This window comes from Rhea pennata, chromosome 1 (genome assembly GCF_028389875.1).
Source record: "Rhea pennata isolate bPtePen1 chromosome 1, bPtePen1.pri, whole genome shotgun sequence".
NCBI lineage: Eukaryota > Metazoa > Chordata > Aves > Rheiformes > Rheidae > Rhea > Rhea pennata.
In genome coordinates this window covers 33,659,835-33,686,725 of record NC_084663.1, presented here as the reverse complement: position 1 = coordinate 33,686,725, position 26,891 = coordinate 33,659,835, and the positions used below count along the sequence as shown (strand labels likewise).

The 26,891-nt window shown below is 35.2% G+C and overlaps 1 protein-coding gene across 1 annotated transcript in view; it reads right to left on the bottom strand.

Annotated features, from left to right (window-relative positions):
* ARID2 (AT-rich interaction domain 2) overlaps positions 1–26,528 on the bottom strand; it is a 107,346-nt gene extending 80,818 nt beyond the window's left edge. The window contains exons 1-3 of the mRNA XM_062583841.1: positions 26,437–26,528; positions 26,183–26,276; positions 24,951–25,048 (exon numbers count right to left, since the gene is read on the bottom strand). Coding sequence (XP_062439825.1) covers positions 24,951–25,048; positions 26,183–26,276; positions 26,437–26,528 — 284 coding nt within the window. The remainder of the gene's footprint in view (positions 1–24,950; positions 25,049–26,182; positions 26,277–26,436) is intronic.
* Positions 26,529–26,891: the final 363 nt, after the last annotated feature.

Genomic DNA, 26,891 nt, shown 5'->3' with positions numbered 1-26,891 from the left:
GATGCTGCTTACACCACTTTCAGATATAGATAAATTAAAGGCAAAACAAAAACCACTGCACAGGTGTTCATGAACGCAGTGAGTTCTGAGTTCCCTCACTATTTGGCTTTCTGTTATAAGGCTATTCTACTTGGTGTCCCAAAAGGAACATAGTGTATTCACAGCTCACAGCTATTTCATGATCTCAGATCTACATACCAAATACAAATTATGCAGATAAAACTCTGTAACCATCTGGTCATCTAAAATATTTTATATAAATTGTAAGTGACCTATTTATTGATACACAGTCTGTTTCCCAGTCTGAATTTTCTTTTCTGTTTTTGTTGTATTTTGATTGAATGTTAAAGATGGCAGTTTGCAGAACTCTACTATACGCTGTTGTTTTGTTTGCACACCAACAGGTGCATGAACAGCCATTAAGTAGGCTGGTGCTAAGAAGTGCACAATAGCATAACTGCTCAGTTTGGATCTAGAAGTCAGTGAAATTACCAAGGAGGAAATAAAACTGAATTTCATAAGAAAAATGAGATAAATTGCCATTTGCAGGAGTGCCTAGTTATAACCAAAAACTTATACTTTCATTCTCTGTCATTCTTCTAGTTTATAAATTACTAAAATAATTAGTTCCTGCTTTGGGATTGAAATTGTTCCTGGTCCTCCTCATTCTAGTTGGTAGCTTTGGCTGTAGTTCTTTTGGAGCGAAAAGTAATGGGCAGAATCAAGGAAATCCATTACTAAAATATTTTTAAATGGTATTCACAGCCTTTCTTGCACTCAGGATTCTTCAAATACAAACATTTAGTTCTCAAACATCATCTTTCTGGAAGCAAAACACTCTGCTTTCATGAGTGTATTTTTAAGGAAAATTCTGGCCGATAAAGTACGAACTTAAAACTTTAATAAGAAGTACTTCATTGCATAGAGCTTGCACATATTTTCTCGATGGAATACAGAGTGCAACTAGTGAGATAAAAGTAAATGAGAGTATATATTTTGATCTAGATTTTAATTCAGATTTCTTATTTTTAATGTTTTAATATTAAGAATTATTGACATTTTAAGACATTGTATTGACAATTGTGCAGTCATTTGTCTCATGGTTATGTTTACCACTAACTTAGACATCTTAAAAAGTAGACATTAACACATTAAATCACTGCCGTACACTAGAAAGTTCACCTCAAATATCCAAGCATTTGGAATGGAGACCTGAAAGTCAAGGGTTACAGAGATAGCTCTGAAATGATCTACAGGATGAATCCATGTACAACACTCCATTTGGTTCAAGTCTCACCTTGCTTATTTAATTAAAAGTGCTTTGGAACAAACTTATTGCATGCCTTTACAACACTCTGTGCATCGGGGACCAGAGCTCATTTGGAACACTCTACAAATAGGTGATAAAGATGATTATTACCAGAGGGTGTATCTCAATCATTATGTGTCCACCAGTTTTCTTAAGAGAAGTACTGGATTTTCAGAGCTGTAACCAGCAGATTCCACATAGAAAGACTATTACTTAGCAGCAGTGCATGTATACATGTACAAATAACATCAAGGGAAGTCTCTCAGACACCTCTGCAACTACCTCAGGATGAAAAGAAAATCCTGATTTCCACTACGTGTCTGCCTCCTAGAGCTGACAGAAGACACCCGCACCTTTTCCAATCACTTGCAGTTGCTGCCTACTTAAAGTAACAGTAAGTAAGGAGCAGAAAGTCTGCAAAGGTGAAGGATGTGATGTATAAATACAGAGGAAGAGGTCTTGTACCATCATCTTTAAAACCACTATGAAGCTTGCTTCTATTATAAACTTCTGTTTCAAAAACATAGCATGTACCATCAGATAAACCATAGGATACCCAAGTATCTACTCATAAAGACTAATCATTTTGCAGGACTGTTAGTTATATGTGTGAAAATATAAAAATATCCTAACTAAATTACATACTTAGAGAAAAAGGTAGAATTTTGCCAGCGTACCAGATTTAAAAACTTTATTTTTCATAAAGCCTGATCCAGCTCCGAATCAATTTAGTAAAATTTTAACTTAAAAAAAAAGAAAAAGAAACACACGTGGAATCAAGAACACAAGACCAAGACCTTCAACTTTATGTCTAATAAGCAAAAAAGATACTTTCAGCAGCAAATTGTAGTATAATGTTCTTCAATACTTGTTTTTGCCTGGAAAACGTGTTCAAACATTATAGTGCTCAATCATTTTGAGCAAGTACATAAAAATTATAAATAACTGCTTTAATGGAAATATTAAAAAGCACCAAAGACATAAGAAAATGTTAGTTACTCGTTAGTCTATTTTCTACAACGAATGAGTTAGAAACACAAACACACCACAAAATTGCAATTTCTGCCCATTACTTTGGAGTAAGATTTGTTTCTCTCTTCTAATTCTTTTGAAATAAATATCTGATCAAACAATAGAAGCTCTGATCCTGATTTGTTCCCAGATACTTTCTCCAATACTGACAATTATTGATGGGTAGCTGAAACTGCCTCATTATTCTTACATTTTCTAGAAATAAATACAGCCTAACTCTTCCCCTCTATATTGTCATACACTTCTAGTGAAGACTGTCACTTTATAGCTGTCTTCCCCTAAAAACAAACTAACAAACACTGAAAGCCACAACAAAAAACAGGTAGCAGAGCCCTAAAGCACTCTGCTACGACAAATCTGGTAACACCTTGTCTCTTGAGCCCAAAGGACATGGGAGTTGCAGTGAGGATTAGTGAGAGAAATAAACAATGGTTATTTTAAATGTTTAAAGATTAAGGCAGTGAAAACTCTTTCATCATATGTAGTCTATATACCACTTGTATGTATTCTATATATCACCATAATTAATAATCAATTAATTTTTAATATTTCTCTATCATGTTTTTAAATGTTTCAGGAAAAAAAAAGAAAGCAAGCAAGCGATTGTGACTTACTCCCAAACCAATGTCTTGTCTAAGTCACTAGGCAGGCTGTTCCCCATTCAGTTCAGCACACTATATTTGACATTATACATTTGGATATACAGTGCATACACACAAAGTCAAGTATCACGTAAAAAGTGCACCTGATTAAAAACAAGAAAATTACTAAGATAGTCAAGCATTGCAGAAGCTTGAACAGTTATAAAGAATATACACTGTCACATTGCAAGATGCTGTTATCCATTACTTCACACAACTGATCACATTTTTTTTTCTATGTAATTTGGTATGTTGGATTGTATCCTTCCAAAAATGTTTATCTAACATAGGTATGCAAGCCAAAATATCCATCAAAAAAATCTGTGAAGATTAATTCACAAATACATGACACAAATGCCAAAGTTTGTTACTGCACAGTACTCCAATGCCAGGATACCTAGCTTTCCCAGCTCAAAAATCATACACTTCAGTAACCTTCATGCAAAGGACTGAACTGTTTGAAGATACCATAACACATATGGGAAAAGGCACCATTTACACCAGTACTGTGGAAGTGCTAAAGCAGAAACTTTCACTGCTGGAACTTGCCAACATATGCCATTATAAACATTCATGTGTGCATGCATATATAAATATATATATATATATATATATATGTATATATATACATATATACACACACACACACACAGGGGCATAAACACACATACATACACACTTGTGAATATACGTGAATATACATGTCGATATACCTGTTATGTTTTACATGTCAAGGCAGATGAGAATAATGAATGCACCTTGCTGAAAACTACACTAGTCTGAGTTACATATACATACAGTAATAAACCCTTGGATAACAATTGTTAGTTTGATTGATACTAAAAGTACAAATGAGTAAGATATTTATGAAACTTATTTTAATGCACAAGATGTGAAATTAAATGAGGTAAACTTTAAATAAGGATACAAACTGAACATCACTGCTTGAAACATAAATGGAAACTTCAGGAAATAATAATGCCACTTAGCTAACAAATAGTATTTCTTACAGAGTATAAATGGTGCAAGTGTTTATCCATCCAAAAAAAATGGCCTACCTCTTATCATTTAGATATCTTAGCTCTTGCCGAATCTAAAGGACAAAGCACACAGCATCATTTTCAGAGTCTAAACACTTTACTGGCCATATGCTCAAGTGTTTCTTTCTGCAGCTGACTTCCACTTTTGAGATGGAAAATGCATCCATTAATGTTTATAGAGCATCACGGAGATAAGATGTATTTTTGGTTTTAACTTTCAAGAAAAAATAGTTAAATTTTTCAGATGTATTCTATTTTTTTTCCTTGAATGTTTAGAGTGAGCATTGGTAAATGTTATGGTAGCAATTATACATTCACTTATTTTGTTATTAATACAATACTTTTTTTGCAATTGGCATTTCAGTAACTTTTTTGCTATTTATGTTCAATATTTATATATATATATATATATATATAATATTTAAATATTTTAAATTGACATTTAATGAATCAGAATAAACAGGTGATCAGAAAATGAAGTTTATTTTCTTAGTCACAACTATAACTTTTAAGACTTACATATAGCATAACAAAAAGTTCACTGAGACTGAATTACAGGTGTTGTGACAATGCTGTAACTTGCTAGATTAAACTTGCAGTCTTACTGAGCTTAGCTTTTCCAATTTAATAAGATCTGCAATATTCAGCTTTAACTTCATCTTTCAACCATATCTCATATATGTAACATGACTATAAAGCCTCTTTTAAAAAATAAAGAAAAAAAATTTAAACCCCAAACAACTGCAGAACTTCCTTATTTTCTCGTCACCTGCAGTATTCAAAACCACATCACAGACTAATGAGAAATGGAAGTCACTGAAAAACCATGCTTCTTTCAGTGCTGGAAATTGACTATAATTAAACAACTAGTTCTACAGGTGTTTCAAGTTTGAAGGATGCTCTATCTTACAGGTGTGGCCTTACTACCTGAGAGGCATAAAAATGACATACAAGTAGCATTTGTCATCCAATCTATAATCTGACAGCAATACCAATACAATCAGACAGATGTTCTATTCTGTTCCATTATAGCCAAATCTTAATGATGTGATGAAATCATCCCAAAATGCACAGGAACAGATTTATGCATCTTCAGCCAGAAACAGTGAATTGTACTTGCATTCACTTTCATATTCCCAGAGTTGCCTCGTTTTTTTCCAACATGGCAAAAATTATTAGTTTCAGTCAAGATCAACCTACCTAATTTGCTGCATTCAGAAGGATAACTATTTGCATACAAGTTCTACCATGAAGCCTTAAATCAAGTAATTCTCATCATCAGAGATAAGTACAGAAAGAAGAAAATTATTTATTAACATACTATTTAATGTTTCCCAAAACCACAAAAAAATATGTTTTGAAAGTGCCATATGTAGACGAACTACTGCACAAATAAACTGGGCACTGCTGTACTTCATTTTAGCATTTTAATTCTTACATATTTTTTTTTCAGTGAAATGCACTATGAAAAGGTAACAATATTCTAATTCCTCAGACTAACTTATTCAATCAGCAAGCTGGTTTCAACTTGCCATTGCTATTAAACCACAAGTTATCAACACAAAATACTAATGTTTTGTGAAAAATATGACACACTCCATTTCCCCGTTCTCATATGATATCATAATCCCTAATCACCATATCCTAATACTCTGCACGGGAACCATTTGTGATATCATCATCAGAGATTGCAGCATTAGATAAGAAAAAGGCAACAGACTAATCCTATCATGGTTTTTATTTTCCTGCAAATATTCCTTATGATAAAATACACTTCAGAAATGCAGAAAAATATATGATAGTCTTCCTCTCTTTTCTTTTTCCTGCAAACTTGTCCAGAAGGTATTCTTCCATTTCTCAGTATTTATAACGATGCTCCTGTGAGAGGCCCAAGTGTCAGCACAACTGTTCTGTTCCCCCCCTTCTTTTTTTCCAAGAGATGGCAATAAAACAAAGAATACTCATCTTTTACACTGTCTTTATATGAAATTACAAAATTTCCTTATACCAGTGCACATAAATATGGTTCTGAGAAAATGCGTCACTGAACACTCTATAAATAAGCAGGTAGACAAATGTCCTTTTTTTTTTTTTTTTAATCTTCTGCACTTTCTCATTTAGAAATTTTACATTTTTACATCACATGAGAATTCTTCATAAAAATACTCATGTTAAAACTACTTAAACTGTACTGCAAAACAAACTGCTCTTGGTGGTCTGCAAAAGTTCACAAGAAATCAGATAAACATTCTGCTATTTCCACCCCTTGTTATATCCACCATGAACACAGAGCATGTCTAGGTACTGTGTAAGGAAAGCATTACCCTGTCAAGTTTAGAAAGTGTCCAAATGCTGAATCAGGTAAATAATTCTGACATTTCCTGAATTCTGTAGGCTTTTTAAATATAAATTTACTCCTAGTAAATCCTGTTTCCTAGAAGGAAAACAGAAAATATGCAAAAATTTCAGACTAGAAAGGCCTTCGGGAAAACCAGGCTCAGTTCTTTCCCCACCATAAAACACTCCTGAGGCCCTATCAGAACTTAGGCATCACCCTGGCTACAGTGTATGTTACTCCTGCTCCTTTCATAGTTGCATAGGTGCCATTCATATTTAGTTGTCATTTTAACAAGCTCTCAAATTAACCTGAGGAACATAACTAAAGAAGGCAGAGATAAAGTCAATTTTATCTAAGATGCAGACAAAGTAGAATGTAAAATAATAGGACAAACAACAGGCACTTCTCTAACTAGAAGGCTTTGACTCTGTTGAATGCTAGTAGTCTGCTACAACCAAAAGTAGTTCTGAAGTAAACAAACATAAAATACTGAATTTATCATAATGGAAAAAGTAAGGAAGGAACTGCTACCAGTTTCTATACTAAGTTAAATCTGAGACAACATACCCCTGTACACAAACATGAATAATTAAAGTTAAAAAAAAAAAAAACATACATTAGAATAAAACCCCTCAACCTTTTAATTTTACATAATGATACAAATTCTACCTAAAAGAAGCACCTATAAGACTTCTGCAACAAAGGGAAATTATTTGTAATAAAACAGAGACTCTTAAATGTATAAATAAATTGTTCCAAGTTGTTTCAGAGTTTAAAGCTTTTTTCTTTAAAAAGAAGTCTATGAGAATATTTTCCCTCTCACCTACTTGCAAAAAAACCCCAAACTTTTCAGTAAGAACCACATTTACCTAAAACGTAATACAGCCAAGTTGTATTATGCTAAGTTTAGCCATAATCTGCAAACAATAATACATTTAATTATACAACTTACTTTGGGTAGAGGTGTATTTATTATTCCAACACAATGCCTAACTTCAAAATATTTTTACTCCCATAAATATTATCTGACACAAAAAGTTGGAAAATCTTATTACTTTCTAATGTTTTGTAGTAGATGCATATTCAGAACCATTTTTCTTCTATAGACTCTATGTTTTCTATTATATCATAGATCTCAAATGTACAAGGGCAACATGAGCACGTTTTAGATCAAAAAATAAGTAATATGTAGATTTACTAGATCGCACACTTCACATAAAAGGTCTGATTTGGCAACCCAAACCCTGGCTCCTTTCATTGTCCTACTCAGATTATATCCATGATTGAAAAACCTATGTGAAGTAGGGTCATTCACCTTACTGAGACAAAAGGTAAACACACACACTGCCAGTCTAAGTGACAAGTGAAACTTCAGTACATGCAAGCTTAACTAATAAAAATTCCTCTCTATTTTTCCATATTTTTTAAAATAAAAAATTGATAGTAGTGACATGCAGCTGTCATCACTTTCATAAGACTTATACTGGCTATAAACTCAGGACTTCTACTGTCCTTATTACCATGTCTGATGAAACACCAGAAGTACCGTATCAGGTAGCTTCTTCATCATTTTGGCAGGAAGGCTTCTGATTCCTTCTGTTCATGAGCCACTTGGACTATTACAATCAGGCCAGACAGCAAGATACTCTTTGACTACAGGTGAAGGGTTTTTTATTATTTATTTTTAACACTATTATGTAAGGTAAAACCTAAAACCAAATGTTCTTTATGTAGTAGTAAATAACTCCTTTATAGAATGGTAAAAAAAAAATAATAATAGATTTGGGGTTTTTTTAATGTTTCAGCATGAGAGCTTTGCCTACTCCAATGCTGAAATAAATGACTAAATACACAAAAACTGATACCAATAGGAAAAGTTTACAAATAAGTAAAAAGCAATGTAATCAGGCCTTGAATATACATTAAAAGGAACAGAAGATTGAGAAATACAGACTTGAGAAAGGTTAGAAGAAAACTGCCTGCTAAAATTTGGTGATAACAGTATCCCTGATTAATAAGGACATGGGCTCTTAAGTTTTAGTTTAGCCACATGAAAATACAACTACTACCATGTACAGAAATTCCTAATTACAATACAAACTTCCAAAACACTTCAACATAATATAACAAGAAATACTAAAACTTCCTAGTTTCAAACTGAAAAGAATGCTTCTGCATGAGAAAAGTTGGTTGGACCCATCCTTTTAAGATACAGGCTCCCAGACAAAAACACCTGGAACTCTGAGATAGCTAGCCCACAATGAAATTCTTGTGTGGCTGAAGTAGTCTTTCACTTTCCAAAAGTATTTCTTGTAATAAAACATTTTTACATATAGAACATTACTGTACAACTGCAAAATATAACATGCCACTTTTGAATAATTCAACAGATGTTTAAGAAATAACATTTTGTTAAACTGAACACAGGACTGAGATCTTCAGGGTAAGAAAGGTACAAAAAAAAACAAAACAAAACAAAAAAAAAACCAAAAAAACCCTTTTCAAACAAACATCTTTTTTATAGTGTACTAACAAAATCCAACCAACCAAAGGGGAAGGCTGATTTTATATACTACATTGCATTACTGAATAAGAACTAGAGATATTTGCTAAGATTAAGATTTTACCATAAAAGTGAAAAATGCTTCTCATAGCAGTTCTTAAAGTCTTTATTAGATAACTGTATCAGTTCAGACTCAGAACCTCCAATTTTTTGCAGACAACCACCATGTTTTTCTCAGGTCCTCTAATGGTCAAAGTATATGCAACTGTAAACTGAACACAGCGAGACTGCACAGAGACTGTGTTTCCACCCCCTCCACAAGAAGGGTGCTACAGAGACTATCCCAAGAGGCAGCTGACGGTTGACAGAGAGTTTTAAAATTCTGAAGCACTAATATAATACAGAAGTAAGTGGTGGAAGATGCAAGACGTATGTTTTTCACAAATAACACTTAGATGTCCATTTTGGGGGACAAAGGTTAAGAGAGGAAAAATGAGTCCTACATATGATCTCATTTTACATTCAGATTAACATTTATTCTTCTGTTTATTTTTATAAATATTAACATACTGGAGCCTATATAGTCTTTGGCTCCTCACAATTATCATCAACTGCAACACACAGGGCTGATAGCAATGAACATGATTCTGAATAATAACAGCAGAGAAAGGCTGTATGGAGATTGAGATGCAAACAGAGGAAAGGTAAAGCAATAATGTCAGGCACATCCAGCAGGTAAACGCTGTTGCTTATTGATGTGATCTTGCAAAAGCATACTTCCATGGGATTTCCTTTCTCTGAGGGCAAATGTTCTTGCCTTGTGTATCAGTACCTGGATTATTGCCAGGCACCACAGTTGTGATCTCGGAACTGATTAGCACAAAAAAATTTAAGTGAGGTCCATAGCAGCAACGTGTTTTACTTAAAGACTAAAAACATTGAATGGAAACTACATAGTGGGGCATTCTCTAACAGACTTTTAAGTTGTATAAAAACAACTTTGGTTATAAGGAAGTAAATATAAAACATTACATAAATAATGCCTCAAATGGCCTACTAGATGACGCTTGGAATTCATCCTCTTCTCAAGTACTTCAGTTCCCACTGTAGGGGATACCAAATTATCAAGAACTTAAGACTTGGTAGAAGCTAATTTAACAGTATTTGTTTTCAAATACCTCTCTATTCCCTCTCTGTCAAAAGGTCCAATCTGTATTAAGGATTCTCTTGTTCTTCTATTGAGGGTATGCCACAAACAATTCCTAAAAAATGCAGCATTTTATACCCACTTCCTTACCCTCTATATTTCATTTTCAATGTTAACTGTTAATTTTACTTTGCTCATAATCAACCATATGTCTCTTATATCATTATTACTAACTCCATGTTATTTGTACTCTTTTTCACCAGACAGCTTCAGAGTACTGTCATAATTTTGCTTGATTGTCTTGATTACACAAGCATTTCTCAGGGTCAAGGGAAATGTTTTTGAGCATTATTCGGTCTCCTCTGCACTCACTCTGCTCCACAAATCCACTCGTCTCAACACTTGTAAACTTTGGTATCATCCTTTGATGAACTGTTTTTCACTTCTCATATTGCATTTATCTATCACTGCATCCTACATCATCAATATATTGCTGTTCTCTCAAGAACACTTTCTGCATACAAAATTTATGTATATACAAACACTCTACATGTCTTTCTATACAGGCTATCTGTTACTATGAGAGCTCTCCTTTTATATGACCACTCGGGACAAAATATCCCTACTTCGCTTTCTTGAAAGAACCACAAAAATAAACTCTTTCATCATCATGTACCTTCACTTTAAAACTTCCTAAAATCCTCTGATCTTTCTCTCTTCTTCATTCAGTATCCACATACACACTACTGTGAGATCTTCTGAAGTTTTTACCAATTTTATCATTTTCATTAAATTGCTGCTCACTTTTAATCACTTGGTCAAAGTGGTTGGGGGCGGGGGGAGGAAGGCTATTTATCTCCATTTATAAATTACTTCCAGAAATGCAAGACAACTGCTTAGCCCTGAAAATTACCTAAGTGACAAGATCTGATCTACTGTAGTAAAACATAGTTAAAAAGAGGGCAGAAAAGAACAAGAAAAAAAGAGGGAAAAAAAAAGTCCTAAGAATGAATACTTGCCTAAATGCATGGAGCTTTTCCTATAGATTGCCTATATTGTTGTTCTTGCTTACACTATAATAAATTCCCTGAATATCCATGACATCGTCCACAAATTTAGAAGGGTAAAAAAGAAAAATCCCAAAAAACTCTTTTCAGAAAATCAACTGTAAGCCTGTACGAAAAAACTTACCCATGTCGATTTTAAAAACAAAACCAAACAGGACTAGAATCTGCTAGCATGTCTCTCTGCTCCTAAAGCAGTCAGTGGAACCCTGATGCAGGTCTCCATGAAAGCAGATCTTTACAATTAAACACAAGCAAACAAAAAACCTACCAAAACCCCAAAACAGAGTTTATATCACTATCAGGGGCAATGCCAGCAGACACTCAGGGGAGAGCAGTACTGTCTGCTTCAAAAGGACACAGCAAGCTGCTACATAAGATAACAGCAATAATTTCTGATGTACATAGGCAAGAAAGAGAGTGGATGACCTATGCTCTTTTCCACCCTCCTCTATGCCCTGCGGTAGGCCAAGAGGTAGAGGAAGGAGAGATGTACCCCTTTTAAATAACACATTGCTTTTATTCTCTGGAGACGTCAGTGTGGCTGACAGCTCAGACGAGAGTGACAATAAGCACAATTGCCAAACTAACACAGATTTACATTATCTTTGGCCAAAAAAATCCCATCAGTTTAACAGCAGAAATAATTCTAATCATAGCTGAGACCAAAAAAAAAAAAAAAAATGTAGCTGCATGATAGTATCTGTAAAACATTGTATAAATTGCAGAGGTGCCTGAAAAGTACAGTTTGCCCACATCTTTAACTACCTCACCTATCCTCTGCCTACTAACCGTCATGATCAGAACTTACAGCCCACACTTCGGAGCAGTTTTAAACAGCAGCCATTGCTTGCACTCTGCTTATAGTAGGCTGAGTTTAAAAGTCCTCTTCCCAAATTATACAAGCCTAAGGCCCAGGACAAGCAATAGTTTCATATCATATATGATCGTGTACTGTGAAAAGAAAAAGAGTACTTTGTACTTATTTCCACACGTAAGATACAGACTTAGTCTGTAAATCTTCATGTTTCTAGATATAAAAATTTCTCTCTGAAGTTCTGAAAGTTTACTCAATTAAAATTTTTTACTCTCTTGTCATAAAATTGATTCTTAACATAGTATTAGAGGTGAGATAAGAATAGTCCAAATGAACCTACCCAAACTTAAGCTGACAAAACTTATGACATATCACGCAGTCTTTCACATGAAATATATGTATATAAATAATACAAAATCTATTTATTTTGTATACACAAAGACATAAAATACTTACAAACATTACTCTTCTGCTAGTTTTGTCAAAATGACAATAGCATTTAAAAAACCCTTAGTATTCTACAAACATAACCTTCTTCACTTTCTTACATACAGCAACATCATAAAGAAGTATGTTTTCAAGTGAGACTTTTCTCACCATTAAGTTCTTTAAGGAAGGATAAAATCTTATACCTGATTATATGCAATGTTACGCCTTTATGGTATGTTAATATAATGATAAAAGAGTAATTGTAATGATGACATTTTAAAAATCAGAATAAAAAATAGCAATTCAGCATTAATGAAAATATAAACTAACAGAACTGAAATTAATAAACTGTTCATGCAGCAAAGATTCAGAAGAACTACTAGAAGTTTTACATGAGTGAGTCAGAACTTCACTGTAGAAAAACCAAGCTTTGGAAGGCAGATTGTCATGATCTGTAGAGTGTTGAGAGGTCTCTGGACTTGCCTCTTGACTCCTGGACTATCTTCATTCCGTAGTAACCCATCATCTGGGCCACAGGTCAAGTAATATCCTGTGGCCAATTCAAACGAGGGAGCTGGCCATTAAAGATGGTAACTTATCAGCATTTGATTACAAGATCTCTCTTCTACCTTCTGCAATACCTACTCCATCCACCTTTCCTAACAGTTTCCTTCATCAATTTTTCCACATTCCTTCCTTCTCACCCAGCACAATAATACACCCAGACTTCTCTACATTCACATCCATTCCCTTTGCAATTCAACTCACCCATGCTCAGATCGTCCCTTCCTTCTCATTAAAACATCTCCAAACACCTTGTCTTCCCTCTTCTTCAGCCTATGGGTGGCTGAGAAGCAGACAGTGCTATTGGCCAGCAACTCACCAGTACACGTGCACCTTGGTGCCTCCAAGCTGTACGTTCGGATTGACTGGCTGCCCAGTAAGGATGGCTGCATTTTCACTACAGATAGTTGCCAGGTTAAGAGATTATGAAGTCTGAGCCCCTAAACCATAACAAACACATACTATGACTAAACTCTGAGCCAAAAAAGCCCCGAGAACCACTTCCATCTCACCGCCTTCTACAGCGGAGCTCTTCACAACTTACTTTTCAAAAGTATCATGCAATGAGGCAACCAGATTAACAACCCTGCATGTTTATATTGCTGCTGTGTATTATATGGTATGTGAACAATCATATTTACATTGTGCCTACTTCACTATAACTTTCCATCATTATTTCCAGAATATAAAAAAAAGCTTTTAATCATATTTATTTTTATATATGGCAAGTGCTCTAAGATACCAATACTACAGATCACATTATGCTGGTGAAATTATAAAAACAAACAAGAAAGTTCTTTGAATTGGAAAACAATCATAAGAAATAAAGAGCACACCAATAATTATATTAAATATATGGACTTTTAAAGCTAAGTTTGGATTGTCAACTACCATGTACCAATCAGTATAAAATATACATGTTTCCATATTGAATTTGTAACATAGGGTTTAAGTAGATTTTAAAAGCTAGAAATAGTTATTTATTTCTTCCAGTCAACTGGTGATCTAGCTTAAAAAAAAAAAAAAAAAAAGCTGTTGGAATTTGGTAAAGAACCAAGCAGGCTAAAAAAAAATGCTTGAATTTGTGTAATCATATGTATCTATGATGAGCAAATCCCGCTGTTTTATAAAGTATATATAAACACACACACACACACACACTTTGTGTCTGCAACTTTTACTTACATGCAAAGACCAGCTAAGGACAGCTAAAGAAACGAACTCTTAGTTTACATCAATTTTGGTATCTTAAGTTTTGATTATATCTTTCTTGATCTCACTTTAGATTTCTTTTCCTCCTGCTAAAGCAGATACATTCTGTATTAATACACATGGTCCATATCCTATACATTTGACTTACAAACAGACTACAGGACAGACACAGAATGCCACCAATTTCAGTCCAACTCTGAACAGAGATAAGACTCTCCCCCAGCAGAACCAAAAAGAATTCCACATGGGCAAACTCAGGACCCATACAAGCACCAAATCTCCATAAAACTAACTGTATGTTTTTGCTTTCTACTGAGCACATAAATTTGTGGACAATTAACATCTCAAGCCACATTGCACACAAATATCCATTATAGGTGCATCAGTACATTTAGGGAGGCCAGGTGTTTGTTTATGGTTATATGCAGAATGGTAAGATTAAGATTAAAGTTACCTTTGTCTTTGACCATACTTAAGACTTACTTCAAAAAGAGCTGGACTTTCTTTAAAATGCAATTAAATTGTTTATTAGGGGAATGAAAGCTGCTACAGAAGAGCAAGATTTGAGCACTGACAAAATAAAAATAATAGATCTAAATAGAAAAAAAATCTCATATTAATCTAAGAATCCACATTTCTAGAAATGTAGCTATATTTTGGTAATAACGTATTGACCAGAAGACATATTAATGAAGTATTAGTGAATGCAAAGAAGCTGTTGTTACTTAGTATTGTATTTTGATTTTCTGACCTTGCACACTATTATTATGATTCTGTAGGTACTGATTAATGTAATGTCTTTCTAATAAATTACTTCATGGTATACACAGAAGCATATAGTGTTAAACAGGTTAATAAGTTTAGCTAAGTTTGAAAAAAAATAAATTATTTGGAAGCATTTGAAAAAAAAGATGCTTAAAAAAAATACTCCAAGCTGTATGATAGTTATAGCCCTGTATATCCTCCAAACACAATTAAAGACAATAATTTGTTACAGGATTCACCCTTTGCATAGAATTGTGCTCAGAAACAAAATTCACTGGAAAAAAAATTATATTTTAGAGTTACAAAAATGACCTTGGAAGAGCAAATAAAAAATGCACACCACTGCTGCAATGCCTGACTGGGTCTGTGGAGTACCCAAACGCACATTTTTTGCGTGTGTGAAATATCCATCAGATATTGGTCTGGATCCTGTGAATGCTACAGTTGCAGAATTTTTTCAGATACCATGGAATCTATTACTATTTTGCTGTAAAATTAAGTATTTTACTGTTGCTAGGCACCTGACATTTAGTGCTTTGTCCTCGTGCCCTTTTACCTGCATATACTTTCTTTCCTTCAATTCTTTTCCAATTAGAAATTTATTTAATTACAGTAAATATTTCATGTGCCATCTACGCATACAGACATCAAGGGGTCAAGGAACAGTAGGTGAATTCCCACTTGTAGTCAATACTGAGAAGGTGATGAAGAGACAAAACGATGTGAGCTAGGTAACCTGAGGAAAAAGTACAGCAACAAGGATTCCCCTTTAGCCCACATCCCACATGCAAAGGAAAGGATTTTCTGATTGGCCCATGTGGATAGCGGGGAAAGGATGCGCAAGAAAGCACATCCAAAAATTCTTCAGAAATAACTAATATTAACAGTAATCAATTATCACATTAAACTGTTAGCCAGAACCATGTGTATTTATATGAGAATGAAGAGTATCTCACAGCGATACAACAGATTAATATTGTCATGGAACTTATTCCCATTTACCACAGAGAGTACAAGGCTCTATTATAAAGTATATACTCTAGAGACAAAGATAAGGTTGCACATTCAGACTTAAATTAGGTCAATCCTGACTTTTTCAGGTATTTACTGTGCAACTGTAGCATTATATGAGCCCAGACTGTTTATTTTAAATGTAAATTTTCCTAGGTTTTTCAGAGATGGTACTGGGGAGAAAACAGTATTCAAGAAACAGCTCTGCAGTCTCCAGGGTTTCAAAGCTCTACTATCTTCCCCAAAATTACAAAGAACAGATGCGAATTCTGTAACACAGAACTGTTTACCTGGACACTGCCTGGATTCTACAACACTTAATCGATGTTACTGGAACCCAGATAATCATGAACAAAATGAACTATATTTGGGAAGTATTGTTCTTAAGTTTATTTTCCAGGGTTTTGTGTGTTTGTTTTAACATTAATATAGTTTAACCCCCCCCATGCACACACAGTGCACAGACATATATATTCTATATCATAATCATTGCAACATACTCAGAACATACTAAATTTACCCCCCCACACACAATTAAATTATCATTACTTAGCTTAAGTCCCTAGGGGGTATCTTAAAAGAACAGTTACCCCAACACATCATGTCCTAATAACACACATTAGAACACTATTACAAAATACTCCTCAAAAGAACTTAGAGAGAGCTACTCACTGGAGTAACTGACTTAGTGACTTAAGAGTTGAGAATCTCTATACATGGATTATCATGGAAGCACAGCAACCTTTGGACTGGAAGGCAGAGGCCAACGAGCAGACGTCACAGCATGTAACAATGGAGAAATACATACAGCCCTAAGTATGACCTATCTGAACTTCAAGCAAACAAACATACAAAAACTCTAGCAAACACTGTGCTAGAAAAGGTCTCTCCGAATCAGAATGATCATGTTACTAAACAGGATTTGCGTGTATTTGAGGAAGCTATGGATTGACAACTAAGGCTGTAAATTAGTCTGAAAAACTAAATAAATAGTTGCTCCTCCCACAGCAATAAAAAGGGGAATAATATGAACACAGTTCACAGTTGCAGAGAAACATGCTCCAGTGCATCATTCAACAGAACTCCATTCTGTTATAATTATAATGGTATACAATCCCTCTTGCAGCATAGTTGGCTTGTTCCAATTTATCTTGAGCTAAAATAAATTCATGCACATTCAGTTTAAAGATCTGAAAACAAGTAGTTTCACTACTGTATTGCTGAAAATCTCATTTGTGTCTACTTAAACTTGAACTCATTGCTCCAAGGAGACTGTATTTTAGATCTGATACCTAGCTCACTAATCTAGTACCTCAAGCAAAGTCTAAGCTCACTGTTCTGGGTACCAATTTGTTGTCTTATTATCCTTCATTAAGATAAGTTTCTTTCTTCCAACTGTTCCAATATTTCTCTACTTAGGTATCCCCCATTTATCTATTCCCTAAAGAATAAAGATTGCTCTGCCTCTCATCTATGTTATATTCTCTGTTTTTCAACACTGCAGAGGGCAAACAGATTATGATAGTTTTATTTTCCTCATATATTCCTAATTTATATTCATTTTCAAATATTTAAGATACGACATAGAGGCATGAAAAGACACAATCCTTGCATTAAAAAGCTTACAGTCTCACACTTCTCTGTGAGATAGGTAAATAAACATCAGTATACTCACTTTAGAAATATGAATAAAAATATGGCAAATGATTTAACTAAGGCCACAAAATAAATATAAATCAGACTGATAACCAGAAACAAGATTTTCATGGGATCTCTGGCCTACACCCAATTCCCTTTGTGAACTATGTATCTTCCAACAATGTGGACTGTACTAGAGTTACTCCAAGTAGTCTCACCTAAGCTGAAAAACACCACTTTGACACACTAAACAATCACAAGAGAGAGAAAGAAAGAAAGGAAAAAAAAAAGGCAAAACAAGACATAAACAATCCATCCTCATAGTCTGTCACATACTTTGTTTTCACAGTTTTACAATCCACAGATCACAACACTATCCTGTTTAAAAAAGGGAGGGGGCTTTACTCAGCTATTGACTAAAGAAGAATTTTAAAAGGTAGCAAATAGCAATTTTATGGATGGTTTAACTAAGACCCAGGAAGAAGAAGAAATCTGCCCGACAGAACTGGATTCCAGCATTATAAAAGAAGGCTTTACTGTATTTGGATTTCACTCCCATTTGACATACAATCTCACAGTAATGGGCAGAACCTCTATGCATTTCTAGTACCTCACCTGTAAAACACAACAAATTATGCTTCTCTATTTCACTACTGGGGAAAGTGGGGAAGGGGATAGCAAAGAAAAGAGTATGAAAGTCTTATCTGTTGAGGTTTAACTGCAAATAAACAAGGCAATTAAAACCTATTAGCTGTAAAAGAAAGAAGACTGAAGAAGGCTGAAACTCCTTTTCTTAGCCAAGGCTTGTTCCACCTTACTAGGGGAAAAAGCAATACCCTTGCACTCCATACACACTCGTGATCTTATTGTAATGTGCCGATGATTTTTTCAAACTTAAGAAGTTACCAAAGCTATTAATATTTAAAAGGTATAAATTAATCTTGATATTTTCAAGATTAGAAAATGATCTTAATATAGACTTTGCACCAATTATTAGAAGATTCAATAGGTCTTAAAGTCATCAACAGTATTATAGTCTTTTAAAGTTATTAGTTCTGGCATCTGTCTAGATGCCACTTAAAACATAAATTTTCAAGTTAAGCAATTACAATTCTGTACAACATTCCTTGCCCTCCTCCTCCTCCCCGCCTCCCAAATAAACCCATATATTTCAGCTTAGCAGCTGTGATCTAGATCACGATTTTAACAAAAGGCCTGCAGGAAAGTAATCAGGAAGAGAAAGAGTTAATGTATACCTCACTAAATTTTCACTATTTTTTCATCATTAAGAGAGGAGTTTACCCTCAGAAGGAGAAGCTTAGAAACTTGAGAGAGGCCAAACTCATCTGCATGGTATCACCACATAACTCTAAGGAAGAGTAATTTTATGGTAGCTATGTTCCCTCTCACCTGCTGCTCTCTTCAGAAAAGGCCTAATGCAAATTTCATAGTACTAAAGTTGCATCAACTTTTGAGCAGATTCCCAGCCACTCTGGCAAGAGGACAACATCCATCCAAATAAATAACGCATATTGAGAGACACACTGAGATTTTTAACAATGAACATATTTAATCCCCCAAAATAAACATTTATAGCATGAACATCAACTAGCCTTGATTGCAAACGTGTCAATATTATTATTAATGTATAACTAAAACAAAATTCCCCAACTACGTAAATATCACTTAAGCCCTAAAAACGAGGTCTCAGATGTCTGACTGAAACACATTATAATTCTTATCTTGAGGAGGAAAAAATAATTTTAAAAAGATATAATAAAAATGTCATCCGCAGATTTGTTTTTCTGTCCTGCCAATGACTGCAGAATCTTCGACAAAATTAACTGCAACAGTTTTCTAAGGCGAAGTCTGTAGTATCACAATAAACATCTGTCGCAACGCAAGATGAAAGCCTTCATTACAGCATCATTCAATGATGGACAGATCCTGTAAGGTTATCTGGTCCATTTCTCCGCTAGTCCTGGATCATCACCTGTTGCACATGTTCTGCTGTCCTGACCAGACTAGTTTTGAATGATCCATGGCATGGGTTTCCCCCTACTCTGCTTGGCATACTGTTTAGTAGTTGAATAAGTACATCTTAATCTTAGCGTTTTTGTGTTGCTGTCTGCTCTGAATTTTCTCCCTCAGTTTCATCTCAGCTTAACTCAGCCCCTTATTTTAAATTCATCTCCTTTTAAGTACTCAGCCCCTTCGAAATGCTTATCATGTTCATTTTTTTCACTCAAAATACTCATTTAGCCAAGCAAACTATACTTATTTCTCTCCCTCCATTTTTTGTTAACAAATCACTTAGCCTTCAGCCATTTAAAGATTTTGTTGCTCTTTTCTAAACTTACCTCAAGCTGCCTCACTTGTTGCAACGGTGCTGAAAGTAAAACAGTACTCCAAATACAGTCACACAATCTTATACAAAAATTAGTCTCCATTTTTTTTCAACACTTCTGTGGATGCAATCTAAACTCATTCTGGCTTTCACAAAGTCTATAGAGCATATTACAAATTGGGGCCTGTTCTTCCTGTCAGAAGCATGCACAAATACTTTTCATATGAAAGAGTTTGGTGTACACAACTGACAGGATTATCAGGCCCATGGTATCACTCCTATCCCTTTTCAGCAATACTGCTTTCCAGGTTATTCCCTCACAATGAATACCTGTTCTGGATTACTGTCCCTCAAATGTTGTAGCTTGCATTTTCCATACTAAATCTCATTTGTATTCTCCAACAATGCGTCTGATTTCTTTAGATAACTGTTCTTTATTTTTCAGCCCTCACTTCCGTTTGTAACTCTTCCCAGTTTATCATCATCCACTAACGTCACTAGGGTGCTACTCACTTTCTCATAAAGTTCATCAATATAGATATTAAGTATGCCTAAAATGGCTAAACTTGTATCATTACATGCACATGTAAGTACTGATGTCATTCTTTTAGACCCTAAAACTGCAGTGATTCACCAAATGTATTCTACATACTTTCCTCTATTTTTGATTATGGTTCTTCATTCCATTTTTCATTCAGATGACTATCCATATATAAATAATATGATAACATACAATTTAGAGACGTATTTGAATTTTAGTAAAATATGTAAAATACTAATACAGCTACAACTTTCCCTTCATCCACTAGGGCCTTGACCCTGCAATCAGATCTGGCGGGCAAGGCAGTCCTGTACTCATCTATACTCACTAATCTATGTGCAGATGCTGTTGCAGTATCAGATCCTAATTTTAAACATTAAACAAGAAGAAAGACCTTTTTTAAAAAAAGTAGTTGTGTTTGGAAAATTCCAAGCTACTTATTCTTGTTTTTTGAATATATTGTCCATCTTAATAGAAAGAGTAGTTAGAACTCCCCACCAAATTTATCTAATTCTTCAGCTCATGCTTCTTTTTGGAAATCAGTACTATTACTCTATTTCTTAGTGGCATCTTAAAGATCAAATGACTGACAAATATCTTCATATTTTTCCAATTACCCTCTCTATTTCTTGTCAGTAACTATTTCATATGGTCCCGATTTTTAACTGCTCACACTTTTCCATTATATTACATATGTAATTTTAGTTCAGTATAACAGCCTTATTTATAACACCTTTATTCCCCTTCTCATTTATAAACTGACCTGTTTTCTCCCTTCTTCTATTTTCCTTTGGCTCCCCAGCATATACAAAAGCAAATTCTTACTCACTTTTAACTAGTATTAACTCATTTCTGCTGCCTTTACCAGTTTGCAACACAAACCTGCTTCCTATCTTCCACAAATTCTTTGCAGAATTTAGAATTACACTTATGCTACCTGACACTTAGTCTATTATTCCTTTCACATAATTTATCTTAATGCATATAAATATCACCTGAAAGCAAACTGATTTTTTATTCTTTTAGGCATACTTCATTTGCACATTTAGTTTATGAAGTCCCTCACTCCCAAAGAATAGATGAAGACCCATAACAGAAATAAATGCATCACTTATGCTTACATGAGAACCAGCAGAAACTTATACTAATGTATGAGGTCACATCAAACCATTTTTTTGTAAGACTGTAACCCAATCAGCCATTAACATGAAAAACAGAATATATTTCATGTTAACTTCCCTTTTACTTACTATATGTCTACCAACTACCAGAAATGTAACAACATTCCTACATTACCAATATTCACATTTATTACCCCATATTAAAATATTTGCATTAGCATTATAAAATAATCTTTGGAGAAACATTCAGAAGATGCTTGATTAATTCACCTCAGTTGAGATGAAACATCTAATTTGCACTACATTCAAGGGAATTACCTACAGAACTATATTAACGAGTACAGTCTATCAGTGGTTATCGGCACTGTGGCTTTTGACTGCTCACTAAGAACCACAGCGCATAAATTATATCACCTGTCAGACAGCTCAGAGCAACGCAAGCAAAAAGTTTGAATGGTTGAGACCTTCCCTATACAGGCAACTTTTTCCAGTGAGAGAAAAGAGGGCAGTGCAACAGAGAAGGGGTGATGAGATCTGCCTATCATATATTCAGTTATCATCTACATACAACCTATCAGAATTATATCAGAAATTCTTAAATTCACATCTTTAATGAACACTAGCATACTAGAAATTCAGCAAAACTCCACAACAATCAAAATGAAAGTTTTTTAAACAAAAAAAGTATCTAACAACAGTCTAGAAAAAAGACGACTTTTGCAGAACGTTCAGTTCAATTTAGCCAGCAAGACTACTAACATCATACAAATAATTCAACTTTCTAAATTATTTAACCCAGAATTTTAAGTCACAATGACTGTGTTAGTAGAGATAATATATCAAAAGAAGAAAGTGGTCCATGTAGTTTGAGATCTTATCTCAGCCAACATGGTATGCTGGATGTTTTATGGAAAGAAACAACTTTTTATCATCACAAACCATCACAGATCCAAACCTGTAAATGTATTCATGTAGGTGTGCGCAACTGAATCCATATGAATTCAACAGGATTTCATCTGTCATGCAGGTCTTTTACTTTATAGAACAAGGATACAATGTATGATTGGATAAAAATTTAATATTAAGTTAATAGGCCTCAATTTGTTTGGCTTTGTTCGCAAAGTCATTACAATAGTGAGGCCAAGATTATAGTCATACTTGAGACTCGACTCCTAACAGGAACTTTTTTTTTCCAAGAGTAATTGCTCAGCAGTTCATGAAAATCTAGTCCTACAAGAAACCTCAAGTTAAGTTCTCCAACACAGGCACACAAAATCCTTTTAAAAAATTCAACATTAGAGATTTTTTTTTTTAATTTTCCTATAACCTATCCTCCAACATACCTTCTAGGTTAAAGCTAAATGAATGTTAATCTAGCAGATACATAAACATGCATGTGTGCGCACACGTGTGTGCGCACACACAGAGAGGAGAGAGAGTCTCATTACTGCATACGGAGGGAGATGAACTCAGTTAGGAAACACTTCACATCCAACTTACAGTATAGTAGAAGCAACAGTGAGTAAAGCATTAAATCAAAAACAAAACAAAAAAAACAACTTACACAGGCTATTCTGAAATAAACAGTCAAAACATAGAGATATAAAAAGCAGGCATTTTTAAAAGATCATTCTTAACTGTTTATTCATATTTTCTTTCTAAATTCCACATAAACTTTTAAAACTTTTAATTATTTATAATGTGATCATTTACACGTTTTTAATAACTGTATTTTTAATAATCTCTCGATACCATGTTAATAATAAAAATTATTTTTTGTTGATTCAATTCAAAATTAAAAAGTAATATTTAAAATAGATAGTCATTACGTGGCTAAATCACCATTATCTTAATTATGTTTAGCATTACAACATATAAACACATTCAAAATGCATATGAAACACAAATGACCTATGACCTTCTAACTGCAGAAAGTAGCAGAATATTTTTAAAATATGGAAATAAAGAAGAAAGGGTAAAAAACAAAAAATTACCATTTTGCAAATTACATGTAAAATCTAGTCAAGTTACAGACTACATGGTCCAAGAACAACCAAAAAACTCAAAAAAGCAAAAACCACATTCTACAATCCAACACATCTTTCACAATCTCTCCCAATACTACATATTTCAGAAAAATAATAAATAAATAAACACAGAATCCTAAGATATCCTCAGGTGAGCTTCCCACTTCATTCCTGGGCCTACTAGGAATCATAAACTTTGCTAAAGCTACTAACTACAGTAATTTATTTCCTTAGTCTGGATATTAAAGAAATCATATGTCATCACCAAAATAAGAATAATTCAGTAACTACAGGTATCTGACTAAGGTTTTCCAGACTTCATTGTAACTCAATAACTGCTCTACAGTGCTGTGAACTCTACAGCTTCAAGCTGGAAGTCAATCTAGGACAACCAATAGAAAGTGCACCTGTACAATTACTGCATTTCCTAATTCAGAAGGCCAAACATGAGACAGATAAAGCTTGTGCGTATTCAGATCACCAACACACAAGTTCAAAAGCCCATACATCTTTTGTACATACTGCACATCTATTTTATCATTTACTGCAACGAAAAATACCACATATACAATTCAGAAACACAAAATTGGATTCCCTAACCAATGTATATTAAGCTTCATTCTAAATTATTCGTATATAGCATCTAAAAAAAAATCTGTACATGTAACACTTCATTTTTAAATCTTTCAAAGAATAATCACCAAAAGTTAATCAAAATTAATTTCTAAAAAAAATCTAGTAACTTAACAGTAATGCACAGTTATTTTAAGTATTCAATATAAACTCCATGCTACATTAAAAAAATAATCTGTATCACTTTAAGGAATGTAATCTTACTTTTAAAAAATTGCAGAAACCTAGTATTTTTCCAGTAACAGAAAAAAAAATATATTATTTAGCTCCTTGTACACAAAAAACAAAAGTAATGTACACTACTAAAGATTGATAAAAATATGATTTATCCAAAGCATTCTATCTTCCTGTAAATCCATTTTCATCCAATGTCTAACCTTACAGATTAGTAAATGAGTTTACATATATGAACACATTTCACTGCTCCAAAATTAAACTAAGTTTCAGTAACTACATTAATATGATCTCTCAGTAACTGTCCTTTAGTACTGCCGTTCTAAAATAATCAATAAAAATGGCTCTGACGTGTATTGTTTATATACTTGGGATCCCTTGAAAGTTTAAGGCTTACAAATGTAAAATACAAATATAACATTTGCAAAACAGAATCACTTTTTACTGATCACAGCAACAGACCAATAAGAAATTACAAGTTTTGGTTTATTTTACTGCACTTTTCAAGAGTAGAGGTATTTTTATTATTGCACACATTAAAAACCAAATATAATCCCATACTCAATAATACTACTGCAAGAGCTGGATAGCACTTACCGCAAGTAATACTGTTTTAAAGCGAAGGCAGCGTTAGAACAACTTCTGGGAAAGTTAAACTCGTCTACAATTTCTCCCCACTGATTCTTCTCAGATACCTGTCAAAAAAACACACAGACCGAGATACACAACATACACATAAAAATGTCGTTGACAGTGAACACCACGAAGAAACACATGCTTCCATGAAGCAAATAGATAAATATATAGGCGGAAAAAAACAATAAATACATATGTATATGGGATATAGGACTATATTTCTAATTGACAGTCGCTGACATTTTTCCTTCGGGTATAATCCTGCCTCCCGACGATATTAAAAAATAAAATAAATGAATAAAAATAAAGCCGGGGTGGGGGAAAGCCGGGAGGGCTGTATTGTTTTGGGGTTTGTTTGTTTTTGTTTTTACTGCCTGGACAATAACCAATCGGGAGTCCCTCTGTCGCCCCCTTTTAAATCCTAACGCGGTCCGTTAAAAACCCAAAGAAGTTTAAAATAATGCGCGGAAGTCTCGGCGGGGGCGCCCCCTGGCCTCCGGGGCGCGGGGGCGCCGTCCCCACGAGCCCCCCCAAGACACAGCCACACACACACAGAGGCCTTTCTTTTGAGGCCTACATTTCTGTCCCTAGCCTTGAAGCCTAAAGATGGCTATTTGATTACACACCGTCTTGGGTGCCCCTTTTGTTATTTTTCTCGGGGAAGGGCTCGCGGGGCAGCGCCCGGCCCCCCCCCGGCTGCGAGGATCATTTCCTAGCCCATGCTCCGTGCCGATTATCGATGTTAAACATGCCCGCTAATTTTGAGTTGCACTAAAACTGCGCTCAGACTCTCTCCTCTCTGTCTCTCCCTGTGTGTGAGGGAGACACAGGCACACAGAGCTGCAATCGCAAGCGAAAGAAAACTGCCTCTGCCGGACCCAAACACTCCGCTCTGCCCTCGCCTTCCCGCGGGGAAGGGGGGGGAAGGGAAAGGGGCTCCGGAGGAGGAAAGGGAGCGCAAACCGTGCGCACACTGTACCCCCACGGATCCCCCCTTCCTCGCTCCGCCAACAAGGCCAAGCCACCAACCTGCCTGTCTGCTTGCTTCCTTCTTCCACCCCCCACCTTCTCTTACCGGCTTTAAATAGCACCGTTCCCGGCCACCCCAGCTCCCCCCGCCGCCCCCGGGGGTCAGAGGAGACTTTTGGGAAGAGGTTAGTGGGAGGGAAACCCAAATTAAAACTTCCACTCACCTTCCCAAATCCGCCTAAAGTGGTGACTCTGGTGTAGAGAGCGTGAAGATCCAGCTCCTTCCCACCCACCACAGGGATCTTCTTAAAAGGAGACCTGCCAAAGGAGATACACACAAAACACCACAACTTGTCAGCTCTGCCCCCTTTTCTCCCCTCGCTGGGGCTGCCGTGTCCTTCAGGGAAGGGGCTGGAAGTTGGATCTAGTCGGTTTAAAAGCCTCCCCCCCTCCCGTTCCATCTCCCCATTTTCCTCACCCTCTGCTGTGGTGAAACTGCCGCAGCTCGTCCAGGAAAGCGAGTCCCTTTCTCCGCTGGTCTGCTTGGTTTTTACCCGTCGAATTTGCCATTTTTGTATTAAAAAAGGTTTTCTTAAAAAAAAAATCCAATTAAAAAAAAAAAAAAACGACCGACAACAACAACAACAATCCCCGGCTCCTCCTTGTCTTTAAGAGACCCAGGTGCCCGTGCTCGGCCGGGGATCAGCCATGGAGAGGGGCTTGTTTAAAAAAAAGTTTAAAAGGAATAAGGGAGCCCAGAGAGTGTGGTAATTGCGAGTCCTGTCTCCACACAACACACAGGCAGAGAGGCAGGGAGGGAGAGGGGCACCTCTCAGTAATTCCTCCTCCTGCTGCTGCTGCCTCTCTCAGCACCACAAACCCAACCGATCCAGCCTGCACATGAGACTCAACATGGTGCTGCTGGATCACACA